Here is an 18,398-nt window from a genome sequence, read left to right as displayed (position 1 = left end):
TTATACTCTTTTTGTGTTAGAAACACAACAGAAGATTATACTCTTTTGTGTTTGCATGCATATGTGTCCATATGAGCACATGTATGTTTCTATATTCAGTGTGCTTCACTGTATTTCAGAGTCAACATTTGTTGATGATGCAAGGGTTGCTATGGTAGTAACCTATTTTTAGTGAATAAGAAGAGTAAAATCATGCAAAGCAGCCAGAAGGGGAGCTTGACTAGAAATATTTCTTCCCTCAAAATCATTTTTCATTAGCAGTGCTTTGCTCCATCACCCTCGCACCAGAAGCATTTTTATTATTTAAGTGATCTTGATGAGGAAGGCACTTAAGCATTTATAGCTGAAAGGCTTTTGGAAGTATTGGCTTTGTCCCCTTTGGCACACGATAATGGTTGATGTTATCAATAAGCACTCTCTGCTTGTTTTCCCCTCTGGTGCTGATATATCTTGATTCTGTTATGCAAGGAATGTATCTAAGTAGTAAACTTGATAAAGTCAATTATTGTCAAAACTGATGTATGTTTTCCAAAAAAAGAAAAGAAATGGGGGTGGGGTGCAGCTGGAGAAGTTGTTGTTAAGCAGAGCAAAGAAATCACCTATTCAAGATCATCTTACCAGAAATGTCTGTGTTGGAAATTTTGGTTGTATTGATCCACGCATTAGAAGGGACAATTAACTTGGTACTATTTACTGCAGTATCAATTTACTAAGAGGACAAAGAATTTTTTTCCAAAGTTACTTTATAGCACACCCATTCCAAAAATAATAGCGAAGAAACTGTTTGCTTCAGCTTTTTGATACAAATTAAATAAAATGTAATGTTTTTTAGTATGTAATGATACTTGATAATTAAAGTTAGTATACAACATATTAAATGGTATTTAAGGTCACTGAAGATTCTGGTCATGTTATCTCTGTATGAAAGCCTAACAGAATAGATCATAGTGGATATATCTCCCTCCCCACCGCCTGTGATGCTGTTAAAGATTTCTTTGGATAGTATGAGAATTAGCTTTGGTATTGGTTTGCAGTGTTGGAACATACTTTAATTTTTTAGAAGACTAAATTGGGTTACATAACTTATTAACATATTATTAACATAACTTATTAATTATATGATTCAGGTTAACTCAGAGTGGATGATTAGAAGAGAGGAGTATCAGGGATTTCTTGATCATTGCTCTTTTCACACATCCATGCCCAGAGTTTTTACCCTAATTTCCCTGTGAATAGGCTAATTTTTGCATGGGCAGTTTTCATGATAGTATTACAGGGCTTGATTAGACCCTCAGAAATCCTCTGATACTCCAGCTAATTGAATGTTGAAAACCTACATAAATAAATATTGCTCAAATAATGTTTTTATTTCTTGTGGTTAAAGGGAAGATTAAATGTCTTAAGGGTAAAAAAAAAACTTTAAAAAGTGTATTTTCCCTCTAAAAATCCAATGATTTTAAAATTGCATGATCTGTTGTCTGATTTAAACATATCAGGCTGGTGGTAGTGCCTCAGGAAGGAGTAGAAGTAGCAGCATAACATGCATATAATTCAGGATCTGACCTTTTGAGTCACTAAATCATCTAACAAGCTGAAATTTCTTTGTTACAGAAAGAGATAACAAAACTCAACACCACAGTTGACTTGCTTGCAGGGAAACTGCTAACCCTATAGCTGTGGCACAATATGTGTTACAGCTGCTTTTTTTGATTACTTTTTTTCCTACTTAATTTTTTTTTCTTTCGTCTCTTCTTCTCCCCCACTGGAATTTATAAAGGAATGTGGAATAGAATCATGACCATCTGAAGATTCAAGCTAATTGGGGAACAAAAGCAAGTGAAGAGCAGATGTGGTTAGTTAGCTTTGTTGCCATCTGTCACAAATAATCAGAGTAATTTTGACTGTGGCTAATATAGTCAACACAGTAGCATTCACCATAAACATTTCTCCTACTAAAAATCTACCCTGTAACCTTGATTAATATTACTTGTTTTTAGTAACCCGCCCTGGATCTCTCAACCTAAATTCTTGTTTCTGTCACCATAAACAATGTTTTATTTTTTATGTAATTAGTACGCATACAATTGGTAGCAGCTGTTTTTAACTGTCACGTTTTACAAAATTGTTCTAGTTTACTTCACCTTGAGGTCAGCTTTCAGCACCATATCTACTGAGAGAGAAAAGCTGAAGCAGATGCTGGAGCACGATGCATCTTCATCTCCATCTGCACAAATAGTGGGCTTGAAGAATGCCTTATCATCTGTAAGTGACATGCTGAAATTCACTGAGCTTCATTGTCATCAGATACTACTTTTAAATTTTATAGTAGATTATTTCTGATTCTTTGGTGTCTATTCTGTGCTAGAATGTGCAGAATTTAATCACAGCAAGTTCTACATATGGTGTTTTCCAAAGACTCTTTCATAAATGTTAAAGGTATTGTCAAACCATTGAAGTTTGAGAGATGGATTGATATAGGTATGTAGTATAATCTGTATCATTTGGTGTTAAGAATCAGAGGATTGCTCTGTGACTATGAGTCTACTTTCTTTCTAAACATTTACTGTTTAATCACCCAGTTCTGGTAGCTTGCAGGTTTCCTTTTCCTTTTCTTTTCCTAAACAGCACTTGAGTGTTCACTGTATGACCTGGCATAAAGTAAAGGTGAGAGTGGTTGAAAGCACTCCACTGTCCCTTCTAATGCATGAGAGCTTCACCATGCTACACCAAGACACTGCAAAGCAAATTCTAGTACAACTTGTTTACATTGACTTCCAACCTTAATTATCTCTTAGTCCTCTAGTAGCAGCGATGGAGCTGGTAGGGCAGAGTTCTAAATGACAAAGGATTGTGCTCTTTAAAAAAAGGGAGAGGGGGAGTGTTTGGTTGGTGTGCTTTATGTAATTGTTTGAGACCAGAACTTTCAGATTGGTCATGTTTCAGTGTGTCTGCTGAACAGTGATCTGATTTCAGAGCAATGAAGGCCATCATTACTATGGCCTTAAAATTTCAGTGTTTATTGCAAATACCGCATCAGAGACAGGGGAGACTCTCTGACACTGATCAGTGTGATGTAGATCATCTTAAGAGTTATTTCAGTATGAAAACTTCCCTTTGCTTTACAAAAGCTACATGTGGTTATAGTTTTTTAACATACCTCTTTACCTAGACCTTTAAAGGCCATGATGTCTTCATAGCATTTAGAGAAAGCTGAAGCCTGGTGCATAATAACTATACTCGCTCACTTGCACTTCTTTGGTTTTGGCTTTCAGATGTTCCTCTTTTGATATTTGAATAGGTGACTTTTATTTTCCAGGGTTATTTGCCTACCATTTTATATCAAAAAATCAGTTTTAAGATTGCTGAACTCAGTGAACACTCAGTTTAGCATGAATTATTTTGGTTTTTTAGGCAGTGAAATTCTGTTGTCCATCTTCATCCTGTACATGTCTTTTAAAAGTAATTCTTTTAGGTCTTATCTGATACTTAATAAGCCTTTTGTAGCCAATCCAGAAGTCATCTGTGAAACTCGACAGTTTTAGCAGAGGTTAACACCTCTGAGGGCCTGGAGATCTGCAAAGCCATGATGCCGAAAGAAATTTTCTCACCCCGTACAGCAGAGATCCTATAGGAGAAAGGAATAAGCTTCATTTGGAAACATAGAAAAGATGGATATGATAAACTAGGCATATTTTGAAGACTTCCTTGTGAGAGAGTCCTGTGTTGATGACTTTGACTTCATGTTTGTTGTTGTTCATTTTATTTGTTTTCTGTACAGGAGAAACAAAAAATCAGACTCACAGGTTTAAAGCTATCAAACATAGCTCTGTTTTGCTCTCATCAGCCTGGCAGGGGAAGAAAAGTGAACAGATTTAAAGTGGGTAAAACACCACAAAATTAGCATCTCTGGCTATGCTTCTCCCTCATTAAGATAGTATCCTTGACCTACACACAATCTGAGAAAAGCAAATACAGAATGAGAATAAATACGGTATTTTTGGTTTTGAGAGAGGAAGAAGACAGCAGAAGGAAGAAAACATTCTGTAGCAAACAATGAAAATGGGAAGATGCTATTATGGGGCAGCTGTGTAAATTCTGTTTTGCACTTACCTGATGCTGTGGGTATAACACAGTGCTGAACACTTGATGCAGAAGTGCTAAATACCTGTATGGCAAATTCAGCCCACATATAGTTAAAGCCAGAAATTATTTTCTCGCCTCCGTCATCACTTTGAGCTTACTTGTCTTTCCTGCCCCTAAGGTGATTTTCAACAAAAAGCACTTCCAAAATCAGAAGCATTTGTGGGATAACACGGATGTGTAAACAGCAGGGTTCTCCATGTCCTGGTATTGATTCAGATCACTGTCTTCAGTATTGTTCCAAAATTAGTAACCCAGTCTTTTATTTCAGAGATATTTTCATTGCAGACAGGGTTGCACTCTCTTCCTACAAGACTGCTTTAGTTGACATTTGTCCATCAGATGCACCCAGCATGGATAAATAACATGTAACAAGCATGAGTTTGCAGTAGAGGCTTTTTATTCTGATCATTGTTATTATAATCTGATAGGACATGAATTGTACCTGTACCTGTGAGAATTTAAGTCTTATTTCTCTGTCAGTGGAAGGCAAAGGGAACTGTCAGTATGGGAAAATCAAACGGTTTTGGATGTGGCAAAAACTAATGTTGAGAGAGGCTCGGCTGGAAATGGAGGTGAAGGAAGGGAGCTTGAAAAGAAAAAAGATGCACAAAATTAATTTATAACTTATGAAATCAGCTTGCAAACCTTGAAATATCCCTACCATCTCTGTCTTTTTTTTTTCCACTTATGTGTCTTTTCCCTCACACTGAACAAAAATAGTTTTGAGAGATAACGAGTAAGGTTTGAAGAATTTAAGGTAAATGATTTGCTGAATCAGTAAAAAATGTTGTGGTGGTGTTTTATACTGCACTTTAAATACTCTTTACCCCTGTTTACACAATAAACCCACATTTGAGTTAGTTGGGAGAACTTTATATCCCCAATATTTTTGTTAAATATTCCAGGCAATAGCACAAAATACAGATCTTAAAGACCGGTTACGCAGAATACATGCCGAATCTATGATCCTTGATTCAGCATCTAATGCAAAATCAAGTCCAGATTTGGTGAAGGTGGGTATGGATTTCCTCTTTCAGTGATGTCTGTTCCTCAAGCCCCTACATCTAGACAGTGCTGCATAGCTGCATCTTGTCCTTTCTTGATGTCTCCCCTGTGGTGTATTGTGTTAGCAAATCGAGTCTGCTTTTGTGGTTGTGAGTCACGTCTGATGATGCGTTGTGTGATATTTGATTTCAAAGACTTTCCTTGTGAGCAGGTTTCCTGAGCACACCTTCTGTTGCCTTTTGCTACTAGTTCCTGGTGTTCTCCCTTGCCTCCTGCCTGCTTCTCATTCAGCATGAACAGAGCTGCCACTTTGTTATCCTCATGCTGCTGTTTCTATCGCCCTTAGTCCCTTGTTAACTTTGAAGTTCTGTAGACCTTTTGTTGACTGTCGAAGTATTGTTAACCCAGAATGCTGGCTACTGGTGTGGATTGTGTAAGGTTTAGAACACTTATCAGACATTTCCATGAAAGGATCAAAGTTAATTGGACATACAAGAGCTCTTTCCACCATTTAGTTTTCTTTTTTGTGAAAGCAGGAAGTCTTCTATATATCCAGTTAACCACTTTGAGATGCACCGATGTTCAGACAATCTTTTGACTCACTGCAGAGTGCGCGTGAATATGGTGTAATTAAAAGTCATAAGATCTAAGTGTTAATGGTATTAGTGAGGGAAGCCAGAACAGTGTTATTTCTGATGGATTTTCCTATATGTTAACTCATACAGAAACCTCTGCTGCGCTTGTAGTATAAATCTTCCCTTAGAACTTGAGTGGATGTAATGCTGGGGGTTTTATATAACTAATTATTTCCTTTTCTTTTTAAAGACAGTTTAGTCATTCCATCTGTTCACTTCTGGCTTAGTTCTTTTTCAGTGGAGCTGTGTGTTGGTGATATTTAGCTGTTCAGTTTTTGGGGTTTTCTTCCTTAAGGTAGTTGATCATTCTAATGCCTTTTGCTTTTAATCCCATGAGAATTTGAACAACACTTAAACTGCTATCCAGAAAAGCATTAATGCACTGTTATTTAATTTTAGGCTTTCTTTATTTTCTTATTTAGTGGACGTTTTTGCAGTGACAGTGGCTTATTTCTGAAACTTGTTCTATGCACTATACACACATAGAGACATACATGACAGAAACAGATTTCAGATAGTCCTTAGAGGTTTCATTCACAAATTCCCTCTGGCAAGTTTTGGGATGGAACTTAAAGATAAAATCACTTATACTGGAGAAGTTTAATTTTAAAATTGTTTGAGGACTGTGATACAGTAGTGCTGCTCTGAGGAAGACAGAGTCACTGCACAAAACTTGTTACTAAATGATACATCAGGTGCTATGATTGACCTATGAAAATTGAAGCAGTGTAAGATAGTATCCCAAGCCTTTGCATTAAGGAAAAGTTTAGTTTGTCTATTGGGTAGTTTAATTGTAATTCATCATGCCAGAGTGGGAACATGGAAGAAGACAACCTGAAACTTCTGTGTTAGATATAAAAACCTGCTGTTCTTTTATGAGTCTTTCCTGCTCACTTTCCTTCTCAGAATCAAAATAGTATTGGAAACAATCCCAGTAGCAATGCTTATGTGTGTAAGATTTTTTTTTTTTAGGCTAGTGTAACTACCTTCCCACAGAAGAGACAATGTTGAGGTTTCCTCTTTTTTCCCTGCTGTATCAGAAGGATTTTTTTAAAGTCTTTTGTATAGCAGTTTGGTTTTTTCCATGTCACCATTATCAGCATCTGCTGAATAACGTTCCATACAATAGTAAAACCTACCAACAGAAAAGCTTTGAAAGAAGATTTGTCAGTTTGATTATAGATTTATTAGACTGTTCATTATGTTTTTCTGAAAATAAATACTACAATTCCTGCAAAATTATGATAGAGCAGTCATGGTTACAAGTTAGTAAAGCACCTCATGCCGAAAAGCTTCAAAGCAGCTAATAAAGTCCTTTGGACCAGCTTCCTTTGTATTGGTGGAGTTATCAGAGAAAACAAAGGTGCTCAGTGTTCTCCAACTTTTTTACTGTATCCACAGAATGAACCAATTCTCACTGGTCACCTCACCTTTGCTAGACCACATTTTGGAACTTCACTTACACCAATCTGTTGAGCTTCCATGGGAGGAGTTATCAAGATCTCTGTGGCAATCAACTGTGCCTCCAGCAGCAAAAGCAATTCCGCTTATATGGTTTTGATAGTGTGTTGGGTTTGGATAACATGAGATATCTCCGGTGTGGATATAAAGGAAAGCTTTCCAAAGAACAGCATAGAAAATTAGTGAAGAAAAAGAGCTAGGAAAACACTCTATTATAAAGGAAGCAACTTTACCCCTCTGAATTTTGTACACCACTGTACTGCAGGCTTTGCAATAAGCAAGGCTTAGGGAGGAAAAGACTGATTCATTTGCCAAGATCAGAAAGGAGCATGAATCTAGGATGTAATATAAAGATGTGGGAGTTTTGTCCTTTTGTGGGCTTTTTGATGACACACTTGTATATATCTGGCTAAATCATTAAAATAGCAAAACATTTTGACATGCAGCACAGAACTGATTTACTGAATAGGCATTGCTTTTTTTGCCTTCTTGTTTCCTTCTTCTCTTTGGTCTGTTTTACTTTGGTCTTAAATCCCTCTTTGAAACACATGTTACCTTTCACTTAAATTGGAGAGGAGCATGTGCAATCTTCTCCCAGTGTTTTAGAGCCCTTCAAGTTATGTGATTGTGGAATCTCATGCATAAATGTTGTTTGTGGTGTTTCCCCTCTCAAAATTTTTTATTTCTTTTAAACAGGAAAATTCAAGAGAAGAAGGCAGAGGTCTTGTTCACCAGGTCTCCAATGAAAGCAGACTGTCTATAGCTGACTCTCTCACAGAATTTTTTGATGCACAGGAAGTCCTACTGTCTGCTAGTTCTTCAGAAAATGAGGTCTGAGCAATAAGATTGATATCATTCTGATGTAGTTTCTTATCTGCTAATTGACATGTAGTCTTTCTGAGTGCCAACTGTACATTAGAATTCCAGAAAATTTGAATTTTCAAAACATTTGGAAAGTAATGTGCCATTTGTGTTTATTTTCTATCATTGTCTCTTCACAGTAAGGTGTAGCAATTATGGAGAACTCTTATATACACATTGAGGTAGATGGCAATTAGGTAGCTACTATGCAGATACTGCATATATTGTATTGTCTGCCTTCAGTCATTATACAGGTGCTTAGGGAGTCACATCACAGAAATAGTTATTCATAGCTGTCCTTGTGGTATCTGTAGGTACCTTGTGGCTGATGTCGTGCACATTGAAATTTATTAGCTCATTTTGTCACCTCTTTTAAGTTCCGTAAAAACCTTGATCTTTGATATGAGGAAAGCTTGGTCTTCTTAGCTATGAGGCCAAGAAGACCAAGCGTGTCTCCACTAAAAGAGTAGTTGATATCTCCTAAACTCAATGGTGTCTTCTTAGGGGTTTGTAGCATTTTTCTGTAGTACTGAAAATGGTTCAAATATATTAAAACGATAATTGCAGTGGACAGTAACGATTTTCTCATGCATATGGGGTTATTTTAATGGGTGAATATAATCTTGCTTTTTTCCCCCACACTCAGGTATCGGATGATGACTCATATGTAAGTGATATCAGTGATAACGTCTCAGAAGATAACCTAAGCAATGACATGGAGAACGAAAGACAAACTTTAGGTAAGTTCAGTTTTTTTCTTACACCACGTTTTGAGAATTTTCTTTGTTTCTGTTTGCTTGGGATATTTTTTTTTCTTCTCTTACTAGATAATTAGATATTATAGGTTTTGAGATGTAAACAGCCTGTGTTTTTTCTCTTTAGCCTCAGATTTTTTTTGAACAGCAGATTCTGGCTAAAATGTTTAACACGGTCTGGCCACTGTTGATTAAGCAGGATAGTGGTTCTGTATCAGCAGGGAAACACCTATTTTCTTGACTTCTTTGGTGCAGCTCCCACTCCTTCTCAGTTTCACATGGCCACAGGATTTTTCAAAGTTGCAAGGCCTAACTGATTTTTTTTTTTTTTTAAAGTAACTTTGTTCTTGTCACACTGTTTTTTTAGTCTGCAATTTAACAACTCCATTCAGAATTGTGTTGTTTTAGCAGAACTCATGTTTAAAGGAATGTGAGAATAATTGCACACTGGCAGACCTGGTGCATGTTTTAATCATGATAGTCTTGTTAGTACATATGCTAATTTAATTGTCTTTCAAATTAGAAAGAGATCCAAAAAAAGAGGGAGAAGAATTGATCATAACAAACTGATCAGCTTTGTGCCTTGAACTCCTTTCAGCTAACCACAATGTTCTTCCCACTCTAACAATGTATTTTTATCTTCAAAACTGCTGAACACTGATTTCTCACTAGCAACTGTTTCCTGATCATCTCCAAGGACCCATAGATCCCTATGAACCTGGGTAGTTTGATATGCCTGGAGAATTGTTGTATTTTATAACTGTTCAAAAATGAAGAGTTTGTTGTTTGTTTGGTTGGGGTTTTTTTTGTAAGATAGGAAAGAATACAGATTTATTTCATATCACGATCAGGACCTTAGAAAACTGTACTAGTGTGACTGTTCATCTTCTTGTAACAAAGGCTGTCACTGAAGCTCTTCCATATCAGCAGTACCTCCACGTGCTTCTGGTACCTGCTATTTCTGTGCTTTGGGCAGCCTGCCACTGCCATTAATAGAAAGCTGAGTGTCTTTTTTCTACAGGGCTTTAGCTGCACCATAAATTGTGTGATTATGATAAAATCCTCTGGCCACTGTAAGGTAGAAGGTCAGACCAGATGTTGATAATGGTCCAGTTTGGCCTTAAAGGTCACTGAGTCTAGCTGGAAGTCAGATGTACGAATCTCCTTAAGTATTGATGCTGTCTATTTGTCACAGCTCTTGCAAACCAGAACTGCAGAGGTTTTTCTGTAATGGAGGGTGGGCAAACTTCAGTGTATAGAAAATTTGGTATCTGAATATCTTAGTTCTTAGTCTACTCTGTTTTTTCACCATTTTACCCCAATTAATGGGCTACTGCAGAATATGTAAATAAGTCAGTTAGTAGCCAGAATCCCATTTCTGGGATCTCTTGTAATCAAGGATAAATCTTTAGCATTTACCTCCTTCTCCAGATATCTCCTCATTCCTGAGGTATCTAAGGGAACGTCCTTGTTTTCGGCCTCTTCTGATATTAAATAAATTCTTCCAATAGGGAAGTATAGGAGCCAATCTTTTAATTCTCAACAGTATAACTGTTTCAAGTAGATTTTTTGATTCATAGTGCCCATGTCATTTTTATGCAAAAAGAAAGATACAGGCAAGGGACTGCAAATAGTTCACCTGTCCTTTTTACAGTAACTCAGCCACATAAGCTATTAGGACTTCTAGTTTGCAAGTGGCAGGAATGATGGAAACTTCTTTCTCAAAACTTTGAGGCTGCTGATTACACTTTAAAATCTCCATGTGAGGTGTGGGCTAGCGGGCACGGAGAAGTTTGTCCTTGGGGTTATCTGTCACTGCTGGAAGCACTGCTGACACCATGCTTATGTCAGTGGAACAGCAGAAGAAATGCTTTTTGAAACTGTGCTTTTAAGGGCAGGGATGCTTTGGGCATGTGCAGCACGGAAGAGATGTGCTGCCCAGTGTGGTTTTAATTCCTCTGAGACAAAGCTGTGTGAGGAAAGCCAGGAAAGGATGGGGGTTGACAGATGGAGGCTATGCCCGAAGGTCTCCAAATAGTAAGTGATTCTAAGGCAGCAGCTTACTAGGTGCTCCTAAGGATGTGTAAAGATAAAATATGTTCTTGTAGTGGCAAACACATTCCTCTCTGAAACGAAAGTGATGTACAGCTAAGCAATGTAATCACTTTAGACTACTGCCTGTTGCAGAAGCTTGTAGCTCAATTTGGATCCTGCTACAAATCATTTCATGGCACACTTAGAACTATTTATCGTGTTCCAATGACCTTGATGTAGCAACACAGACTTCAGATTTTCATTTCAAGGACTCTTGACTTGAGTATTTTTATTTTTTTTATCTTTAGCAAACCCATAGATCCACAGTTTCCTCAGCTTTTCCACCTTTAAAACACGTCATTTCTCCATCACTGTATGGGCATATCTCAAAGCTAATGTCACTAAAAAGTTTAAATGCTATAGGAACACTGTGGAAAAGGCTGCATGTAAATTTGTGTGCAGTAAATTTCCCTGGTAGGAGTATTCTAAAAAGTAGAAAAAGATCAGTAGGAGTTGTTATTATCCCTAAATCTGTACGTTACATCTCGCCTTCTGAGAAGTGTCAATTTAATTGAAGCTCTGTCAAGGAAGGAGGTTTCATGTCCCTCAAACAGATAGGAATCCACCTCTGTTACAAATAAAATGGTTACAATATTTACTCTTGCAAATTCAATGGAAAGTCTGAGTCTTTTCTTACATCCTTTAAGGGGAAGGAAGGTCATTTTTTACTCATCTTTTGTACCTGGCATTTACCTCAGTTAAAATACATAAAATCTTGTTCTTAATTTTGTCATTTTTATAACAGGCTATCTTCAAACCACAAGTGAAATACTTGAATGAATCGTGGGTGGAAGGAAGTTTTGACAGAAGAAAAGATGGTTGCATTTTAATGTATGTGTGCAAGGGGGATGAAACTAAGTGTGAATTGACTTGTTCTACCACTTCCTTTTCAGACTGTATTTCTGAAAGTGGAATTGGATGCAATTCTAAACGAAGAACATGTTTACCAGCTCCGTGTCCTAATACGAGTAACATCAGCCTCTGGAATATCCTGAGAAACAACATTGGAAAGGATCTCTCCAAAGTGGCCATGCCCGTTGAATTAAACGAGCCGCTTAACACCCTTCAGCGTCTCTGCGAGGAGCTGGAGTACAGTGAACTACTGGATAAAGCAGCGCACACACCGAACCCATTCGAACGGATGGTAAATATGTTACTCCAAATACTTGGTAACATTCAATATAATTACAATAGAGTAAATATAAAAACAGTGCTAAAGAAATGAAGATATTCGGTTGCATTTTTCTGTTTCTCTCAGCTGAGAGAGGCAAACTCTCCAAATATGTGCCTCTACATATTTACATAGCCACTGCTTTTGACTCCTCTACATCATTTCTGTTGCCTTTTTGGGAAACCTCTCTTTTCTCAAGTACCTTGCTGTTCTGCAAGTTAAAACAGAAAAGGAGCTTAGTTCTGTTTTGCAGCTCTTGCTCTGTAAGATTAAAAATTTACAGCAAAATGGGAGGAGAGGATTGTGTATGAAAACTACAATTTCTCTTTTTTTCAAGAGTGTCTGATCTGGTAACACATTTGTATATAGAGGATGCTGGATCTTCCAGCCCTACAAAACTGTGATATCTCTGTATTAACTAAATGAGCTCAATATTTTTTATGAACTGGTTTTCTGAAGTTTTGGAGTTGATCCAAAATGTCCAGGATCTCAAAACCAGGCAATACGATTGTATGTTGGGTACAGTAATGGTGTCATCTTCTGCCAGTACAGAACTCTGAATTCTGCACTTGAAAAGAGCAAGAGAAAAATGCATTTCAGTTGTTCTGCTTCCAGGTGTATAAGAGCTGCTTAATATGTAAGCCCATAAATAAAGGATTAGAAACTCCCTAAATTCTCTTAAAAGGAAGATAAAGATTTTCCCATAAATTGAATAAAGCTTTTTCAACGCAATATATCTTATCTTAAAATAAGGTTATAAATTAATGTAAATAGTCATGTTACTAATACTTTCTGAGAAGCCTCTTGCCTCATTCTGACAGTCTCCAGGGTTACAATTTAGGGTCTGTTCCCAGGGTGTGGCTGTTCACCGGGGTTTTCCAGTCCATAGTTTTTGTTCTCTTGAGAACATATGCTAACAGGAAAAGGAAATGAGCCGTAGTTTTTCATAGGGGAGTGAAAAGAAGCTTTTTCCCATGTGTCTGGAAATTACATCAGAAAGGAGTAATCTTTGCCTTTGAGAAATTCCTGAGGCAAAATTATTTCTGGATGTTGCATAGTAATTGCAATAGTTCATAAAAGAGACTTTCTTAAGTGGATTTGGTTTCTGAAACTGTGAAAGGAGAACATCTACACCTTCGTAAGATGAGGAAAAGGAAATGAAAGCAGAAAAATAGTATAAAAAATACTTGAATGAAACAACCCCAAATTATAAATCCTCATGTTTAGAAGGAATTGTGCTTGAGCTGACTTGGGTTACCTGTATCTCAGCCCTAATCAAGAACAGTTTCATGACTAAGTCATAGCACACAGTAGATAAAAGATAATTTAATTCAAACTGCCTTAGAAATAGCAAGCTTGGTGAAAATTCATCCAATGCTTCCTGTGCCATGTTTAGATAAAGGATAGTTGGTAGATCTATGGAATCACAGACTATAACTATAAAAGTCAGTTATTATACAAAATCTAACAGTGATTTTTAAGGTTACTGCTTTGAGCTCTGTTGCAGAATGCTAAGCCGTTTCAAACACTTTTCAGAAATGCTTTTTTTGATTGATGAGATTTTCAGTGTCTGACACTAATAATTCCATTGCTGGACTGTTGACTGACTCTCTGAAAACTGAATAATTCTCTAATGTGTGAACTAGGGCTTAACTTGCAGTAGACATGCACGTGTATAGTTTTGCAAATGAAAAATACAGAATCTGATGTTAGGATAACCTTTTTTTTTTTTCATTTCTGTCATAAATTAGTTAATCAAAATGCAAAACATGTTCTTCCCAGGTGTATATAGCTGCATTTGCAGTCTCTGCGTATGCATCCAGTTACTACCGAGCTGGAAGTAAGCCATTTAATCCTGTACTTGGAGAAACCTATGAATGTATTCGTGAAGATAAGGGTTTCCAGTTCTTTGCAGAACAGGTATTGTATGCTGCAACCCCTAGAATTGCTACTTGATACACTGCATCATTCTAAATGTGTTTCTGGAATCCCCTGGAATTAATGCCAAAATACAAAATTACTTTACATAATCTGAGCCCAGCAAAAATCAAGGGATGTTGCTGAATTATAAATGAAGGAAATTGTTTTTTTGAGGAAAGTCTGCTAAGTCTGGCATGGAACATGACAACCAACAGCTGACACTCAAGAAGCAAAGGCTGGCAGGCTGCCTGCTCCAGTAACTAGATAACTTGGTTAAGTAGAGTGCAATTCCTCATGCTGAAATCTGATCTGGACTGCAACAAGCGTTTTACATTCTTGCCATTTTCTTTTGTGTGTGATCATTACAAATACTGTATCTTCAACTTTTTAATATCATCTTTTATGACAAATATATCCCTTGTGTGAGTCAATCAACCACAAGTATTTTCTGTGGCACCATAAATATTTCTGCTTCCTCTACAAATACTTTGTAGGCTAAGCCTTTCACATCTGGTACCACAGCTGAGTAGGTAAAAGATATATACAACCCATCATGGTCTGAGTGTTTATGAAGATAATTCCTCAGTAGGAGAATAATTGTTAAGTATGGATGAAAAATATTAAATTTAAACAAGCCAAGTTACCAAAATTGAAGCTTGAAACATATGTTGAAGAGGTATAAAATTTAAATATCTGGTGCCTAGGAAAGTAAGAATGACTGAAAGGTGTCTAATTCTGTCTAGACATAATAAAAAAAGTGCATTGTGCAGACATGTACAACCCAGAAATTTGATCAGAGAAAGACTTCCAAGAGCCTTTATGAAATGGAAAGTATTTTTGACCAGCTCTGAAGGTACAGCATTTTGCACAATATGTTGTAGAGCTGACAAAAAGGAGTGCTCTGTGATGTTTCCTTGGTCTCAGGAAATGCCACAAGCAAGAGCAAAAATAAGGAGAGGGGAAAAAACCCCAACAAAAAGAAAAACATTCAAAGCACAAATCAAATTTAAAGTTCAAGCAGTGTATCTGGTTCTTCACTGTGCTACTTCAGTAGTAAGATTACATGTATAGAGCACTGCAGTTACCAGTGTAACATCAAATTGGAGAAACAAAGGTGAAAATGGTTGATACTGAGCTTAACATTACACTGAATTAAAAGGAGAAATTTTCACCTGAATTTTGGATAAATCAGTACGAAGGCTACTTTTTATAAGCAGGATTTTTAATACATGAGGGGGCTTGGTCTGTATTGTTCTAATATGTGAAATAAGTGACGTGAGTTTATAGAGTGGTAAAGTTACTGTAAGAGTATGTGGTAGATAAATATTAGGAAGGGAGGAAATAAATTTCATGCAACCTGCAAGTATTAAATATTTCTCTTTGCATCAGGAGCAGTTGCTTATTGCTTATGCAAGCATTTTGATGCTCACTCTACATGATTTTTTTAGCGTGGATAATATGTAATCCATAGAATAGACAAAATGTATAAAATAACAAAGATTCTGATCTATTACTAGATTGAGTTTAGAATAACTCCTCTTAGCACCATGACCTTACTCTGGAATTATAACAGTTTAAGTGAGAGCCAAGTTTAACCCATGTATTATAGTGACATCTGGGGTTAATCTAGGTACAGTATGTAAGAGTGAGTGATGCTCTTGGTGGATTAGGTGATAGCTGAGAGTAATTAGTACTTTTATCTTTCTTTTTAAACCAAGTAGAGGATTTCAATAAATAACTGGAAGCCTGTGGAAAAAATGCTCAATAACGGATTTGCAAAGTGAGTAACAAAGAAGAAAGTAAAACTGCATTTGAGCCATGTAGGTGGTTAAGAAATTAAATTCATAGTGGGCAATAGCAATTTGACTTGAAAATAGAGTTGCCTAAAGGACTGTAGGCATCAAAGCGCTGGTCCTGATCTGTTGTTAGTGTTCAGCCAGAGGGGAGAATTCTAAGGCAAGGAGTAGTGGCTGCTTTCACTTTGTGCAGTTTTTTAATTTACTATTGCATTTGAATAGTCAGCATTGTGTATTTGTTTATTTACTCTCAGTCCTTACTTTGCTCTTTTGGTGGTTGCCCTAATTCATGTACAGCTATCACTCAAAGCTGATGAAATGCAGTGTACCTGGTTAGAGTTTTGTAGTAGAAACACCTGGAGTGTCACTACTGCAGTGGAAGGGGTTGCTGGATGGAATTTTGTGGCTTGATTTCTCCACCTGTGGCCCCCTCAGACATGCTGATCGCTGTCTCCTCCCTCACAGTCAGGGATTTGCGGTTATTTACTGTACAGAAGCTTTAGGCCCTTTGTTGTGTGTGGGTTTTTTGTTTGTTTGTTTTAATTTGTCTGTGTGCTCGAAGTGTGGCTTAATCTATTAAGAGGTCCTAAGGGTAAATTTAATTATCACCTTACAAACAGTGTATAAAATATATAGCTAGATTTTCATTCAAACAACATTCACAGGCCTTTTAAAATAAGTGTTTCCCATTTATTTCAAGGCTTCTTAAGCCTCAGTACCTTATTAATCTCACTGCCTCCCCCTTCAGGGCACAACTGCAAAGGGAAAGTAAATGTTCAAATTGTAAATGCCGTATGGGAGTGAAACGGGAAAAAACCCAGGAACACAAACCAAAATGACAGTTCAAGGGTTAATATGTTCATCTTTTTTTTCCCCCTTTTATGTCTTGTTAGGTCAGTCACCATCCACCTATTTCTGCATGCCATGCTGAATCTGTGAATTTTGCTTTTTGGCAAGGTAACTCTTCAGTCTCTCATTTACTTTTATAGTGTTCATAATATTTTCATTGTATGTCTAACACAAAATATGCAGAAATTAGGAAAAGTTGAAATTCCTTCTTTAAGTGTATTAGAATGCCTTTAAGAAATGCTAACCTATACTTACTTGCATGCTTCTTACTTGGATTTTCTGCTATTATAAAAAAGTTCAAGGTGGTTTGGTTTTTTATATATAACACTGATTATTCTTTTAATGTAAAAATGTCTGCAGTTCTTAAAAATCAGGGGGTTCTGAATGTGTGGTTTTTTAGTAAAGAAGAATTGTACCTCAAGCTATTTATAAAACAAACAATCTAGAAGACAGCATGAAAAAAACTATAAGTTAAATCCTGAACCTTGGCAAATCTTGTAAACCTGTTCTGAAAGTAATTCTCAAAAATGGGCTTAACAGGAAGGGAAAATACATTTACATGCTGGCATTATTACAGTATGTAAGATTTTGTGCTGTGTAACTCCTAACATTGTTTCAAAAGACGTGTGTTGAAGCTTTGTTTGCTGTGTAATGCTGGTGAAGATGTCAGCCAGTAATAGTACCTTGCATGGTTAGATAATTTTGGAGTGTACACAAAACATAACTATGCCTTTTAACTCAGTTAAAATCCTTCACCCAGAGGTTTGTCAATTCACAATGTAGCCATACTATAATCTTTTTTTTATGATTGACTCTGCTGACTTGATTATAGTTATTACAGATGTAGCCATAAAGAACAGAAATTGGAACCCATTAGTCTGAGTTTTATTATTCCATGTAATTCTTTACCTTGTAAGCAAAGAGACACAAGAATCATTTTGTTGTTAACCAAAAAGCTAAGATGACCAAAAATATATTCAGTAACTGAATACTGTATAAATAAGACTAGATACCAGCTTGTCTTAATAAAAATAGATGAGACTGATTTGTTTAACAAATCTTGACAACTGTTATCACTCAAATATTTTAACACTTCCATTTAGAGAAAAAAGGTCTGCTGTAATAATGAGAGCTGAGAATCTGTTTAATGAGAAAGAGTCTGAGATTTGGTCTTGATGAGCACTGGAGAATCGATCAGGTTATAGTAGGGTTTAGGTTTTCTTGTTTGATATGTTTTTGAATGTGGCTAGCTGAGCTTACAGGAGGTCTAGACAGCGACTTTTTTCCATAGCAAAGGCAATTTTTAACTGCTGTGACCTCTTGTAATGAGATTATATTAACTTATGTGTAGAAAGATTAATATCAAGTTAATCATAAAGGCAGCTTGTCAGTGAGTTTAGTTCTTTCTGTGTGCAAAGATCTTTTCACTTGCTGTATTACCTTCTCAGCTGAAAAGGAGATAGTACTCAGCAACATTGCCAGAGTAGTGCTGTCATCCCACCAGAAACAGACCTTAGTTCATGTGTTCCAATATCAATAAATCTCTTGATCATTTCTAGTGAACTAGAAGACTGGGTTCTGACAGGGACAGATATTTTGGAAATAGCTTTTCATGACTTAGGAAGCTGACTCTGCAAAGCAGTGTTGACACGTGAGCAGTGGAAATTAAGAAAGTTCCAGCTATTACAACGTCTGTACCTGAATTAGT

The 18,398-nt window shown here is 36.7% G+C and overlaps 1 protein-coding gene across 4 annotated transcripts in view; it reads left to right on the top strand.

Moving 5' to 3' along the window:
- Positions 1–18,398, top strand: part of OSBPL3 (oxysterol binding protein like 3) — a 95,213-nt gene that overhangs the window by 61,492 nt on the left and 15,323 nt on the right. For 3 of the 4 annotated variants that reach the window (XM_027639330.1, XM_027639331.1, XM_027639329.1), the window contains exons 12-18: positions 2,132–2,262; positions 5,049–5,156; positions 7,941–8,075; positions 8,752–8,845; positions 11,848–12,098; positions 13,908–14,045; positions 16,735–16,798. In XM_027639330.1, the coding sequence (XP_027495131.1) occupies positions 2,132–2,262; positions 5,049–5,156; positions 7,941–8,075; positions 8,752–8,845; positions 11,848–12,098; positions 13,908–14,045; positions 16,735–16,798 (921 nt within the window). The remainder of the gene's footprint in view (positions 1–2,131; positions 2,263–5,048; positions 5,157–7,940; positions 8,076–8,751; positions 8,846–11,847; positions 12,099–13,907; positions 14,046–16,734; positions 16,799–18,398) is intronic. The other variant, XM_027639332.1, reaches the window with a different exon arrangement.

Source organism: Corapipo altera, unplaced genomic scaffold (genome assembly GCF_003945725.1).
Source record: "Corapipo altera isolate COAL_440 unplaced genomic scaffold, ASM394572v1 44, whole genome shotgun sequence".
Classification (NCBI taxonomy): domain Eukaryota; kingdom Metazoa; phylum Chordata; class Aves; order Passeriformes; family Pipridae; genus Corapipo; species Corapipo altera.
The sequence above is the reverse complement of the archived record's forward strand: the minus strand, read 5'-3'. Positions and strand labels throughout refer to the sequence as shown.